Here is a 15,734-nt window from a genome sequence, read left to right on the forward strand (position 1 = left end):
GATAGTGCTCAGGGGTGTATCTAAAGCTGGTCTCTCTGATGTCATAATAATCTTTAGGCTCCTTGACTGCCAGGATCATTGCTCCTTGAGTCACCTGTTTGGCAGTTAGATCTGCTATCTGATTTTCTTTAGCCACAGCATCTTAGGTCTTTCTCTGCAGATGTCAACAGCCCTCTTTGTCTGTATATTGCTCCGTACAGTGGCAAAAGCATACCTGCTGTCATTGTTGACTTTCTTTTTGCCATTTATGGACCTTGTCTCAAAGTCACAAGTTCAGCTTTCTGGGCCGACGTCCCTTCAGGGAGGTTGCTGGCCTAGATCACTTGCTTTCTGTCCACCACCATACTGCTGTCCCCGCCTTCTGCTTACCTTTAACCTTGAGGCTGCTGTCATCAGTGTACCAGCTCGAACCCTCAGGCCAAGGCTGATCTGATCCTTCAGATCATTTCAGCGCAGTGGTGAGTAGGTGCAGTCTCACACAGTGGGACAGCAGGTGGAATGAAGCGAAGTTCAACAAAAAGTTCTGATGTGTCACAGGAGCATTGGTAGTCATCCATCAGTCAGGGGGCTTTCAGATAATGCTTTTAAGAGCGTGGGATGCCATTACAGCCAGTTGCTGTCCCAGAGTGAGCTTATCAGCATCCTTGACAAGCAGATTATGGCAGTAATAGCTTACAGGCAAGAAAACCACCCGCTGGCAACAGGGTGTAACTTCTTGGTTAGGTAAGCCACTGGCCTTTTTCAAAGTCCCAAAGTCTGAGCAAGAACTCCTCTGGCGACCCCTGATCTCTCTTCCACATAAAGAGTGAAAGGCTTGGTTAGGTCAGGCAAAGGCTGGCCATCAAGAGGGCCTTTTTAATTTTTTAAAGGCTTTCTGGCAATCCGGGATCCACAAAACACCTCCCCTTTCTTGGTTAGGGGGTACAACAGGGCAGCTAAGGTCGCCAACCCAGGTGTCTAGAGTCTGTAGAAGCCAGCAGTACCCAAGAATTTTCTTACTTGCCTTGGTGTAGTTAGCCACTACTTCCCGTCTCGAAGGGTGTCTCTCAAATAAGTAACTTTAGTTTGACACAGCTGAGCCTTTTTAGCTGAGGCTCGGTCTTCAGTTGCCCAGGTTTCCTGTCTAGATCCTGTCTTTTTCTTTCTCTCCTATCACTGTGGCCAAGATTCTAGTCAAATTTCTCTCTTGTCTACGATCCCTCCTGTTTTCTCTTTCTTCTGCCTCCCGCCTCTCTCTCTCTCACACACACTTTCTCTGCCTCTTTCACTAGATCGCCTAACTGTCTCCCTCTTTTCTCTGAAGCTTCTTTCTGATATCGGGGGCCAACTGCCTTATGGAGGCCAGCCAGGCCACTGAGGCCTTCTGGGCTTCCGAGGTAAGATTAAAGGGAGTGGACTGCCTGAAGGCTTCCATAAGTCTTTCAAGGAACATTGAGGGAGGTTTGATCGGCCTCTGCATTACTTCTTACCTTAGCCAAATTAGTGGGCCCATCTTGAGGCACTTTGGAGACCAGAGCCTGGCGTTAGATTTTCAAGCTCTCCTTACCTTCAGCCATGCTGCAGTCGCAACTGGGGCGAGTCAAAAGGAATCCCATGTCGATCTCATTTTGTAGCTGTGTAGACCTCCGTTGGCTTCCGGGCCATTTTTCTAGCTTCTAACAGAATTTTCTCTCGCTCTTCGGTTGTTAAGAGCATCTGCAACAGCTGTTGATAATCATCTCAAGTAGGCTGATGAGAAAACATAAGGAACTCTACCAACCCTGTGAGGCGTTGGGGATCCTGAGAAAGGGGGTGGTTAGTTTTTCAGTTATAAATACCAACAGAGGAAAATGACCAGTACTGAAGGGTTTAAAGTTTGGGCGGGTCCACCAGAGTCCGCCCGGACTCTGTGCTCTGCAGTTCCATGTACCCGCAGCGGTCCGCCTCTCGACACCCCGAGGGGTTTAGGGTTCCCTCGGCAGCTGGGGTTGAGGCTGTGGATAAGGGGAAGGTTGTGGACTAGGCCACTCAGGAGGCTTCATAGATTTTGGAGGAGCCGAATTGGCTGGTGGCTGCGATTTGGGAGAAACCTTTAATTTTTCTTGTAACATAAGAGTACAACCACAATTTTGAGAAGCAAAACTCAATTTTAACAGTGAAAACAATCTAGTTTTTTTTTTTTTTAAATGAACTCTAAAAACATTATTTGCTATAAATTTTGGCTGCCTGTTCCTGCACACAAACACAAGAAGGTGTAGCTGCCAATACTTCAAAAAGACACTACCCTAAATCTTATCTTTTATAAATCGGATTTCTAGGATAAGAATTACATAGAATATTATTCAATTTAGGCGTATCTTTAGAGACCTGTTCCCATGGATTGTCTCATGCTGCATGTTGTAGTTCTAAATTACTCTAACCCAGAGTTACCAGTTTTAAGTCAACTTTTTGTTACCAATGTTACAAATTTTTAATCATAACTAATAACTTATGAGCCACTAATCTATAACCAAGACATATAAAAACATATTTATACTTTTGAAACTATTTAGAAACAAAAATGAAATGGCCGCATACATTTGCTCATTTAAACCAAACAAAATTCTTAATTTTTTTTAGCTGTAATTTCAAGAGAGGAGCACCTTGTCACCTGATGAATCTAATTATCACAAGCACAGAGATTTTTGTAGAACTTGAGAAGCTGCTGGTCCTTATAAGAGCAGCGTTTATAATCAGCTCCTAGCAGGGCTTCTCTAGCCACACTAGATTCCTAACTACAGGTGCAGGGCCCCAAAGACCAATTAATACTGTTTATTTTATTTTATTTTTTACCAAATTATCCCCAGATAGTCGGAGAGTACTGCTTTTCTCAAAACCCATTCTCTCACATCTCAGGTGTAAACTATCTCTAGTCAGGGTATAAAGCACCTATGAGAATTACCTTTGCTTTTCTAGATTTTCACATAGCTCTAAACACATACACAAAAACACATAAAACAGAAACCAACAGATCCAGACACATTCGACCCTTTCTTGTCCTCTACAAGTAGGCAAGAGAATTAGACGATTTTGGAGGGGGAAGCTTCCGCTTCAACAGAACTCGGTCCCTCTGACCGATCCAGAGACGGCCAGGCGTCCCTGGCTCTCCTTACCTCCCAGGGCGTCCCCCAGGGCCACAGCCTGTGGTCCTCCTAGCACGTCTGCCGACCACAGTCCTCCGGTCCTTACGGCCCAAAAGGACAGCTGCAAATACCGACCGCGCGCGCATTTCAGACCCCATCACCCCATCGTCTACAAACACCAGCATCCATTTCTACCTAGACGACCAAAACCAGAGAAGCACACTTGTTCCTCACTCTGCCAGGTGTAAAACCAAGGCACGAGGTGGGACTCGAACCCACGATCTCGCAACCCGAAAACCAAGACACAAATTTCACTCTGCCAGGTGTAAAACCAAGGCACGAGGTGGGACTCGAACCCACGATCTCGCAACCCGAAAACCAAGACACAAATTTAATAAACTCAGATGGATCCGAACTCAGACTTCGCCATGCTTCAGAAACATAGGACAAGACACAAACAACCCAACACAACAAGCACATGTTCCAATGTTCGTTTCAGAAAACAGACACTCAAAACAGAGACACCGGCCGGCACACACACAAGAGGGGATCCCCATACCTCCAAGTCGGTTCTCGGGTGTGAGGGGTGGTCGCGTTTCCCGGCCAATGCACCAAATGAAAGACCCACAACGTGAGGACTCCCTCACGTTCTGACTCAGGAGAGGCGACACCCCAAAATCACCCACAAGAAACGGTCTTGCTGCAACTTGCAAGAGGATTTTTATTCGAGAGCGTTCTCGGGCCCATGGTCATACACCACGCAGGAGTAGAGGACCATGGCGCCCCGAGTAGCTGAGTAAGGGGGTATTTAAAGGAAGAAACCACAACTCAAGGAAGTGGGGAGGGGTTGTTGGAAAAATACCAAAGATACCAGTTAAGAGTCATAAGGAAGTGTAAAGTCACAAGAGTCACAGAGAATACCTGGTAATTGTTTTGGTTAACTCTCAGTTTCTAAGAGCCCCTAACAATAGCACATTTGCATGGCAGTTTCCGGCGTTGGTCAGGGTGACTTTCTTTGAATGAACACTCTTTGAACTCAGGAAGCAGGTAGGTGGAGGAAGGAATGTCGCTATCAAGGTATGATTAGCATACCTTGGAGCAATGAGTCACAAAGGTTACATTCCCAAGCCTCGACCTAAAGGCCTAGAATTTTGTTACTTCTTCAGCCCAAGTGACACGCCCTTCTGAACATGTCTTTCCATCTCCTTAAGTGTATAAACCATGAGAGAAAAATTACTTCCTTTCAAAATTACTTTCTCAGCTGCTATTTTATAGACCCGGAGTAGTCCTAACCATAACATTATTACCTCACTAGAGAGACTGTGTTTGTTTTTACTGTTTTTCTATCTGAGGTCTCAGGAACTAACACACAACAAACACTTAAAAAAAAAAAAGACTGAATTATGTTGCAAATTATGCAGTTTTCCAAGTCAGAACATTGGACATTTTCTGATAAATAAAAATAGAAATCTGGGAAAGGCAAGGAGAGGCATTAATACCATCTTGACTCGTCAGTCTATCATGATTTTAGTGGATTCTCTTGATGGCAAAATAAAATAACGACATTTTGGAGTTCTGAACGATATACTCGCAAGCCCCCCTATTCTTCAGAGAGCACACAATGAGGAGGAATTCACTCAGTCTGAAGGAGAGGCCTGAGGAGTGGGAAGGCCGGATGGGCAGGCTTCACAATTGCTGCTGCCTCTCTCTGCCCACCTCCACCTGTGAGACAAGCTGGCCCTATTTCCTACTTATTTTCAATTCAGCAAAAGCAGAAAAAAAGAAGAAGAAAAAAGCTCCACGTTAGCTGGGCCCGGGACTGTAGACAGCCCGCAGAAGGGCTCACACGATGTAGGCTTGGGAACATCTGGAACCTAGGCAGCAAGTCCTCTAGCTGGAAGAAGTAGGCTACTGGGGGGCAGGCCTTTGAAAGCTACTCCTGCTCCCCCATCTTCTATCCCGCTGTTTCCCATCTGCCATGAGGTCAGCAGCTTTCCCACATCTCCACTGTCAGCATGCTCCGCCTCCCCACAGGCCCAGAACCTGAGAGGCACGGACTCAGCTCGGGACCCTCCGGAACCATGAGCCAAAATGTATTTCCTGAAGTTGCTCCTTTGGTATTGTGATTACGGCTACAGTAAGCTAACCAACACCTCTATTCTCTGCTTACGGCTACAGTGAGCTAACCAACACCTCCATTCTCTGCTCTAGTTAGACATTCAAGCCGATACCTAACCCCAGTGGATGCCAGGCACCATAAATTAAAACAAAAAGGGGGCCAGGACAAAGGGACTATGTGTCCCTGCTCACACAGAGAAATTCTAATACTTACCAGTCTAGACAAAGCTTTGGACCCCGCATAGATTATGCCCACAAACAGCACTGAAGCAGGAAGCCACATCAAAACATCAGATCTAAAAAGAGGAGGAGAAATCATGACACTTTTGCCACCCCACATTTGAAAAGACCCTCCCCTCCCCCACCCCAGAGGCACCACTCCTTCGCCAAGCTTCTCTAAATATCCTTGCGGGGCAAGGATAAGTGACAGGTGCTCTTGGCTCACAGAGAGAACAACACAAGCAAATAAAGCCATTCAACACACAGCTCTGTCATGTGACATCTGCTCAGCATTCAGGAACACCCCAGAACCGAACATGGATAGACCTTGCTTCTGCTCAGGGAAAGGACGCAGCTGATTTTCTTCAGTGGTGGTAGACCATTAATTTTCAAGTATACCAATAGCTTTTTTGTTTTTCAAAGCTGAGGACGGAACCCAGGGCCTTGTACTTGCTAGGCAAGCGCTCTACCACTGAGCTAAATCCCCAACCCCTAGTTTTTGTTTTGAAGACTGTTTACCTACGATGTTTCAAACAGCTCTACGGAATTACAACTTTGAACCAAAATAATTTGAAAAAAGGTTTTTAAATAATAAATCTTAGAACTTCAACAGGGTGGCCACATTCTGGCTTCTTTAGACTTTCACCTGGGATTTTAGAGAGCCCTGAGGGGTTTGACAGGCACACTTCTTTGGCTCAGGTTGACCATACTAGGATCTGACTTTTCATTATAGTCTAGAATCTTGTCCTCCTCAAAATTAATAAATCAGCTACATGTGGTGGCACACACCTTTAATGCCAAGCACTTGGGAGGCAGAGACAGGCAGATACTTATGAATTGGAGGTCAGCCTGATCTATACAGTGAGTTCCACAACAGTCAGAACTATATACTGAAATCTTATCTCAAAAACAAAAACAAAAAACCTCCCATAAACAAACAAAGAGAAGAGCCGGACGTAGGGCACAGGTCATGTGGCTCTTGGATGTGGGGCACAGGTCATGGGACTGCTGGTCACGGGGCACAGTTCAGGGGGCTGCTGCTTTTTTCCTCTCGCTGAGGTTGTAAGTGACGCAGTTCTACTACTTGAGGTTCCCAGAGTCAGCTCAAAATCAATAAAAATAAGTAAAGCTGTTTGAGCAGTAGACACCGTGATCATCCCCCACAGCTCAGGGAACACTGCTGCGACAGTGGCATGCTCACAAAGAGACCTCCCTTTTACCATCCAGGACAGGCAGTTATCCATGATCAGACTCAGACCTAGCACAGTAATGTTCCCAGGCTCCAGGACAGCCTCTAAATCTTAGACTATACCACTTACTTCAGCAAACGCTTATAGCACCTTTTAAACTTCTAAGACTCACTGTGAACAGTGGCCTCACCGCAGTCAGTGAGCACGTGCAGCCAATCAGGCACCATGTTACATGTTCTCCATGCTACTTGTTTGTTTGTTTTTTAAATGTCTTTTGTATGTTGGACTACTGTGTGTGCAGTGCCAGCAGAGGTCAGCAGAAGGCATCAGATCCTCCAAAACTGGAGTTACAGAAGGCTGTGAGTGGACATGTGTTGGGAATCCAATCCAGGACCAGTAGCCAGTGTGCCTAACCTCTGAGCCTTTCCAGCCCCATGCTACATTGTTTAAACGCCACACAGTAAGGACTATGGACAAGACTCAGTTAACAAATTACCTGATATGCAAGGATGAGGATCTGAGTAAGATCCCCAGAACCCATGGAGAATCTGGGTGTGGCAGTGCACATCTGTAATCCCAGCACTGGGGGGGACAGGAGGATCCTTGGGGCTTGATGGTCAGCCAGTCTGGCTGAATCTGAGAGAGCGCTATCGCAAAGAAATAAATGATTGACAAGGATTGAAGAAGACACCCAATGCCAACTTCTGGCCTTGTGCATACATACACAAATAAAAAAATCTACAACAATTGAGGCTGGAGAGGTGGCTCAGCGGTTAAAAGCACTGGCTGCCCTTCTGAAGGTCCTGAGTTCAAATCCCAGCAACCATGGTGGCTCACAACCATCTGTAATGGGATCTGGCACACTCTTTTTTTTTTTTTTTTTTTGGTTTTTCAAGACAGGGTTTCTCTGTGTAGCCCTGGCTGTCCTGGAACTCACTTTGTAGACCAGGCCAGCCTCGAATTCAGAAATCCACCTGCCTCTGCCTCCCAAGTGCTGGATTAAAGGTGTGCGCCAACTCTGCCTGGCTTGTGAATTTTTTAAAAAATATTTATTTATTATTATACCTAAGTATACTCACTGTAGCTGTCTTCAGACACACCATAAGAGGGTGTCAGATCGCTGGGCGTGGTTTCTGAGTTCGAGGCCAGCCTGGTCAATAGGAAATGACCTGAGGTTGGTGTGCATCTGTGTGAGTTGACAACCTCAGGTCACTTCCTATTGAACAGCTGGTAAACGAGGCCAGATGCTGAAGTCGAGTCTACCCAGCTCTAAGCGTCCCTTCATGCCTTAGCACCTTGCCCACACAACCCCCATGCTCTAATGGAGACAAGGCTACAGACAGGTAAGCTGCAAGCACAATCGGTGTTTTGTGCCTGAAAAAAAAAAAAAAAAGCTAACAGGGATATATTCTCTATGACCACCTGAAATAACAGACATCTGTATCCCCAACCTAAAGGTGAGCAGAGAGAAGAGCATGGCCTCAGGGGCCAGGGGATTCTACAGATGGTGGCCATTCCCTAGGAAAGAGCTTTCCCACTTCTGCCTAAGCTCACAGGGACCAAAGGCAACAGAACACAAAACCATAGCAGGCCATGTGCCAGAAGTATAATGCTCCAAGCTAGCCAGCAGCTTGGCTGCAGCAGGCCCAGGGCTGTGGAATGGAAGGCCAGTGAATTCCAGACCTTCGCACTACAGTCCCTCTCAAAATAAACAAAGGAAACGCCTGCTGAGTTAGTCTCCAGGAAATACCCGTCTTGTACTGGCTGAGGATGTGAGGACAAGAAACCAGCATGGTGTGTGCTGATCCCAGCTCTGAACACAAAGGCAAACTTCACCGGTCACACAGGAAGACTTCTGGGAAGTGTGGCGGGGAGGCTGCGTGAGCACTTTTTTCCAAACATTTAGGCCAGGACCCCGGCATGGGACACTGTGGCTTCTAATGACCCCATACTGACGTGCCGTCTCACTTGGGGCTGACAGCAAAGGGCAATATATGCCCATGAGACAGTGTTTGTCCCCAGCCTAAAGGCTGCAAGCATTTTCCTTGGACCTTCAGACACGTTGGGGAGGAGAAGTTAGGAAACTGCCCTGACTTCCCAAAGAGGCACCCATGGCCTTCACTTTAGTGGTCAAACTGTACAAATAATGGACTCCTCCAAAAAACTGAATTACCCCAGCAGTCTCAAAATGGAAAAAGAGAATGCCTAGGCCAGCCAGAGAAGACACTTTCCTACCAGAAAGAGAGGTACAGCCTAGTAGGTGACCTTACAGAAGACTGGACAGGTCAGTGGTGGGCAGGGTTACATACTGCCATATGTAACTCTGGGAGTGCAGTAACTGTACCTGAGGACGTTAGAACCCTGAAGAAGATCTTGGTGGGAGCATGACTCCTTTGTCACTCGCTGTCACTCCTTCCAGTACGATCACAGGAAGTTAGTCATCTTTTTCTACTTTTCACTATGAATTTAGCTATTTGAATTGGATTGTTGTGGACGGACAACTGAACCTGGTTTACTGGATCACAGACTGTGACCCTAATCCGTTACTGTTGACTGTGGAGACACTGGGCCCCTCTGAGCAGGGAGAACTTGCCATCCTGGACCATACTCTGACATTAAGAAAAACACTGTAGGCTTAGTGTGGCACACACCTATAATCCCAGCACTCGGGAGGCAGAGGCAGGTCTCTGAGTTCACAGCCTGATCTACACAGCAAGTTCCAGGACAGCCAGAGCTACATAGAGAAACCCTGTCTCAAAAACCAGAAAACAAAAGAAAAGCACTACAATTACAAACCAGGACGTGCCAGAAAGCAGTTAGACCCGGTGGGCTCCTCCCAGGGCCCAATGCTACACACAGCAACACCTCAGCAACAGCAGAGTCTTGTTACACACACATATTGTCTCATTATCTCTTCAACTTCACATTTTCCATGGCAAAAAGCCACACCCCACTTACTGACAACTGAATTAATGACCACTGACCGCCTTAATAATAATTGAATAATTGCATGAATGTTGTATCGTTGGATATTTATGTCAGTCTTGCACTGTTTACTATCCCAATGCTGTAGGAGTATAGTTGAATACACTATATTCTCATATGTGTGATGGTTTCAGAATACTCAGGGTAAATGCCCAGAAATGCTGTTCAAAGATGCAGACCCTGAAGTTGACAAAATCGCTTTATAGAGGAATCGCACACTACCTTTAAAGGCCTGACCCTGAGTTAAGAGCCAAGGGTCTGAGCATTAGATACAGAGGAGGCTCTTCTAACTCATCAGCTGGGGCAGCCGGGCCTCTCACGTGGGCTAATTCTTTCATCGCCTTATTTGCCCACAAAGGAAACAAAATAGAATTGAAGTCTGTGGTGGTCCTGGCAGGGTCTCAGGCTCCTTCAGCATCTGGGCCTCTGGGGACCACTGAGCCAGGGAGAGTGTTCATGTACCATTGCTTATACACATATGTGTTTGCAGGAGGGTAGAGGACCAACTCCTGACCAGAGGGATTGCAGGCACTATCACTTTGAAGTATCTCGTGCCAAGGGGTCTGGTTTGAAAACTGCCCATCTGTCATGCCCCTGAAGTGACTGGAGCCCAGACCATGCATTTCACTCGAATCACAGGTCTGTTTTCCATTTGCACGTGCACCCACCATTGGCATACATAATAAGACTGTTATTGAGATCAAGCCTAATTAAATTAAATCACTTGTTTTTTAAATAGAGCATGCCTTATTGAGAGAACATCTGCTTCCTGCAAACACTCTGCAGTGTTTTGTTATGGGTGCATGAAAGGCTCCTCAAATGGAATTCTCTAAAATTCTGTATTCTATTGACATCTAGTGGCTATACAGTAACTTCCAAACATGAAAATAAAGAGCCAAGACAGTTGACTGCTGACATTGCCTAAAATACCAACCCCACCACCACTATAATGTCAGCACTTGCTATTCAGGTGAAAGGACCTCAGCATATTCCTTTCTATCATGTGTGTGTGCACATGTGTACATGTTTGTGTGTGTACACATGTTGTGTATGTGCATGTGGAGGCCAGAGGTCAGCCTCAGATGTCTTCACCAATTGTTCCACACCTTACATTTTTGAGACAGGGTCTTTCACCAAAGCTGGATTTCACTGAATCTGCTACACTCGCTGACCAATACACACACACACAGACACAGACACAGACACAGACACACACACACACACACACACACACCAGTGCTGGGCTTACAGGCAAGCAAGAACTTTACCAACTCAATTGTCTGCCAGCTCCTTCTGGGTATATAGAGAGGTTGGAGGGAGCAAGCAAGGAGGCAAACTATAAACTATAGTTTATAAATCATAAACTATAATCTCAAAAAAATTAAAAGAAATAATTCTTTTTTTTAATGGTTTTTCGAGACAGGGTTTCTCTGTATAGCCCTGGCTGTCCTGGAACTCACTCTGTAGACCAGGCTGGCCTCAAACTCAGAAATCCACCTGCCTCTGCCTCCCGAGTGCTGGGATTAAAGGCATGCGCCACCACGTCCAGCTGGACCTGGTGTTTTATCACAGCAAAAGAAAAGCAACTGATATATTGGAACTATTCTTAACTAATCTGTAAATAGAAATAATTTAATAAAATTTCCAAGAATATTTAAAGCTGCTCCAGTAAGTTATCTGTAGTGATCCTTAGACCTAAAATAAAGGCAAACTATTATGGTATCAAAACTTGCATGTCTCTAGTAAGTTTAATATCATATGGCTCACACTGTTCAAGATTTGTCTTATTATAAAATCACTGGACCTCAAGGATGGCTTCCTAGTGCAATTCAATACACATTTAAAGCAAGTGTGCACGACCAGGAGTCAGTTACACAGACACTACTGTACCTTGGACTGCTGTGGAGCTCCACCCATCCTAGTTTCCATGACATATGAAGCAAAAGTCCACCAATGAATGTCTGCCACCTGGAAAAAATGAACGTCAAGATGAGTAACTCCAGGCCTACAGAATCTAGCTCTATCCAGTCATGATAGACCTACTGACGTCATGACTACATACCTCCAGCCCTTCCCCTCTTCTCTCCCATTTTCCCTCAGACGAGTCCAGTTTTCCAGTAAGCTGACACTCTTACTCCTCTGTTCCACTTCTAGACATTTCCTGAACAACCTCATTCATAGCCCATAGACACGAGTGACTTCCAGATTCCCATTTTTTTTACCTAGATCTACCCTGAAATCCCAGAAGCTCCCAATTACATCATATGCACAGTGCTACCTTCAACATGGCCAACCTTGAGCATGGTCCTACCATCCTTCCAGCCAACTGAGACGTGCTCTCAACCGTCCTTCCTAGCTCTTCCCATGGCTACTTGGGAAAGTCCTCATGATTGTATCTAGCCCCACAGCATCTGCATCCAAAGCCACCGCCCTAGCTGTTGTTGTAATTTGGTCTTTCTTGCACCTGGTCCTTAGCTTAGTCCTATGAGTCCCCAGGGTTGTCCCCACTATTCATTCTCTATCTTGTAGCATTTTTTCTAAGCTGCTAATTAAATCATGCCACTCACGTGTTTTAAAAATCGTTGATTCTTCCTCAGCCCTCCGCCCCTTCACAGCCATGTATAATACATACACCCTAGGGTTTTGAAGCTCACTAGACACACTGTGCTCTTAGCTATACTATGTGTATATGTGCTCTTATATACAGTCAGAGAGAGTGTACCTTAGCAACACTCTTTCCTCTCCTACTGTGCAAAACACATCAAACTGTCAAACGAGCCGGGCATGGTGGCATATAGACCTGTAATCCCAACACTTGGGAGGCTGAATCAAGAGGGATATGAGAGAGTAGATAGATGGCTCAGCACACACAGCATAAACACAGAGAGAGAGAGAGAGAGACTTATAAGAATAAAAATAAACCTTAAAAGAGGCAGGGGAATTGTGAACTCAAGGCCATCTCTTAGAGGTGATAGAGAAGTGATAGTTCCAAGTATTCTCTCTCTCTCTCTCTCTCTTTTTTTTTTTTTTTTTTTTTTTTTGGTTTTTTGAGACAGGCTTTCTCTGTATAGACCTGGCTGTCCTGGAACTCACTTTGTAGACCAGGCTGGCCTCGAACTCAGAAATCCACCTGCCTCTGCCTCTGCCTCCTGAGTGCTGGGATTAAAGGCGTGCACCACCACTGCCTGGCTCCCTGACAGTTTCTAATGGTGACCTTTCTATGTCCCACTGCTTGCATATGGAAGTTCTAATTACTGTGATCGTGGCCATGTTCACATCCATGTCCAGGGGTCACATCTGACAGTAATCTGCCCTCTCAGGAAACATTTATATTTTACCTGATTCATCCATACATTTTAAGACCTTAAGTTTAGTTACAAATGACATGAGGGACCTCACCTCAGATGTGACTGTAACACACCCATGTGTTGTGATATTATACCAAGAACCCCTGGCCTCCAGGACAAAGTCTCTTATGTGTGATTCAAAACCCTCTGACTTAGGCCAGTCCCTCCCCAGGATAAACTCTCTCTCCCTGCCTTGGGGATTCCTCAAAATGTGCCATGTTAATTCCTACTTCTTGGAATTTGTAGGCACTGCCCACATTCTCCATAATATGCCCCATCTCCCAGTGCATTAGAAGACAACTAGTCAGCAGTAAGACCTAGTGTTTCATTGGTCCAGCTGAGAACAGGTCTCCTGAATCCACCAGGTCTAGAGCAGAGGTCTAAACCTGGCCACTTTTCCACCCAAAGAGACATGTGGCAGAGTATGCGTGTTTTGGTCTTCATGTCTGTGCAGCACAAGTGTGCAGCGCCTGTGGAGGCATGGAGTGGGTGTCCTCTAGAATTGGAGTTATAGACAGTTACGCGACATCACGTGGGTGCTCGGGCCTTTAGGAACAGCTTGTGCTCTTAACCATGATGCCATGTCTCCATCCCCCAAACACATGTCTACAGAGAAGCATGAGGGAGGTGCTCTATCCATATGTAAATGGCCTATGCTTAAACAAAAAGTCAACAGCTCTTCTCCCTAAAAACTTAACAAGAGAACACTCCCCAAAGACCACAGAAGACTAACTATTCCTTGTTTTAAGGACCCAAAGGCAAAAGGAAGGATTACACAATGAGCATATTATTAGTTGGCTAAATGTAATTTTTTTTTTTTTTTTTTTTTTTTTTTTTGGCTTTTCGAGACAGGGTTTCTCTGTGTAGTCGTGGCTGTCCTGGAACTCACTCTGTAGCCCAGGCTGGCCTCGAACTCAGAAATCCGCCTGCCTCTGCCTCCCGAGTGCTGGGATTAAAGGCGTGCGCCACCACGCCCGGCTAAATGTAATTTTTATTCTCCTGTATTCATTGTCAACTTAGGCTTAATGTGAAGAAGTATAGCAAAGTAAAAATAAAATTCGAGGCTTTTGGGCCCAGGCTTGGGAGTGTAGCCTTTGTGGCTTAGTGCTCCAGGTGCTGGTCATAAAACAGATAGTGACATTCCTTCTTCCACCCACCCTCTTCCTGGGTTCAAAAAGTGTTCAATTCAAAGAATGGCACCCTGACCATTACTGGAACCTGCAATGCAAATGTGCTATCTTTAGGGGCTCTTAGATTGTTAGGGGCTCTTAGAAACTGTCTTGAGAGATAACCTGACACTTGTGACTTTATACTTCCTTGTGACTCTTAACTGGTATTTTTAGTATTTTCCAACAACGCCCTCCCCACCTCCTTGAGTTGTGGTTTCTTCCTTTAAATACCCCCTTACTCAGCTACTTAGCGCACCATGGTCCTCTACCCCTCCCTGCATGGTATATGACCATGGGCCCGAGAGCGCTCTTGATTAAAAATCCTCTTGCAGTTTGCAGCAAGACCGTTTCTTGTGTGATTTGGGGTGTCGCCTCTCCTGAGTCAGAACGTGGGGGAGTCCTCACGTTGTGGGTCTTTCAACTGCTTCTATCTGTTAACCTAGTCCTAGTCTTGGAAGCTTCTAGCCTCAGTACAATCTTGTCTTCAGCCTCTCAGACTTACTGCAGAGTAAGCTCGCCCTTTCCTGTTCTTTCTGAGCTCTGGCAGGCTGGTTCAACTCAGCTGCTCTGGCTCACACTCCTCTCCAAGCTGACCGATTCAATCTGGTTTCTCTCCTGGCCTCTGACTGACTTCTCTGCTCCACCTCATAGTAACTTTGGCCTGGTGGCTGAGGCCTGTGATCTCAGCTCCTGGGAAACTGAGGCAAGAAGATCACAAATTCAAAGTGTGCCTGAGCTATAGAGTGAATTAAAATCCAGCCTTTGTCTTAAAAGCAAATTTTTCAGGGCAGGTGATATAGCTAAGTAGTACAGCAAATCCCAGCAGGTTTGGCTCCTAGGCTCAATCCCCAGTACCAAGACCAAAGTGCACCAAATAAATATGAAAAACGCTAAAACCGCGGTAAATATGAAAAACGCTAAAACCGCGGTAAAAATAGTGGGTAAAAGGCACAAATAGAAAATTCACCGAAAAGAGGTCAGAACAGAGAAGCACAAGAAAACTATCTGCCTTTAGAAATCAGTTACATTGCGAAACAAACAAGAAAATGTATTGTTATTTGCTCATGAAATTTGCAGAAAGGAAAAAAATAGGAGTCATAGTTTGGATATGCATGCAGGGTTAAAAGGTAAACTGAAGCGCCGGGCGTGGTGGCGCATGCCTTTAATCCCAGCACTCGGGAGGCAGAGGCAGGCAGATTTCTGAGTTCGAGGCCAGCCTGGTCTACAAAGTGAGTTCCAGGACAGCCAGGGCTATACAGAGAAACCCTGTCTTGAAAAACCAAAAAAAAAAAAAAAAAAAAAAAAAAGATTTTATTGCCAGTCAGTGGTGGCACACTCCTTTAATCTCAGCACTCAAGAGGCAGTGGCAGGCGGATCTCTGTGAGTTTGAGGCCAGCCTGCTCTAGGACAGCCATGTAGAAAGACCCTGTCTCAAGATGAAAAGAGAGAGAGAGAGACAGAATGCTAAAGAAGTTCTTTTGTCAAATTTAAGTGGGAATATCCAAGAAGTCATTCAGTTTGACCAGTTCAAAATGAAAAATGCCCGGGGCTTTTATGCTTCCTAAGTGGGACATGGTCCAACACCCACTAACAAAATGGATGAAC

The 15,734-nt window shown here is 45.6% G+C and overlaps 1 protein-coding gene across 8 annotated transcripts in view; it reads right to left on the reverse strand.

Annotated features, from left to right (window-relative positions):
- The window catches only part of Slc35d4 (solute carrier family 35 member D4), a 139,853-nt gene that overhangs the window by 120,636 nt on the left and 3,483 nt on the right, over nt 1-15,734 (reverse strand). For 7 of the 8 annotated variants that reach the window (XM_085833709.1, XM_085833712.1, XM_085833708.1 and 4 more), the window contains exons 3-4: nt 11,504-11,581; nt 5,434-5,515 (exon numbers count right to left, since the gene is read on the reverse strand). In XM_085833709.1, coding sequence (XP_085689835.1) covers nt 5,434-5,515; nt 11,504-11,581 — 160 coding nt within the window. Of the gene's footprint in view, nt 1-5,433; nt 5,516-11,503; nt 11,582-11,891; nt 11,997-15,734 lie in introns of those variants that run through there. The other variant, XM_085833711.1, reaches the window with a different exon arrangement.

This window comes from Mus caroli, unplaced genomic scaffold (assembly GCF_978045245.1).
Source record: "Mus caroli unplaced genomic scaffold, Mus_caroli_1 scaffold_19, whole genome shotgun sequence".
Taxonomy (NCBI): Eukaryota; Metazoa; Chordata; class Mammalia; order Rodentia; family Muridae; genus Mus; species Mus caroli.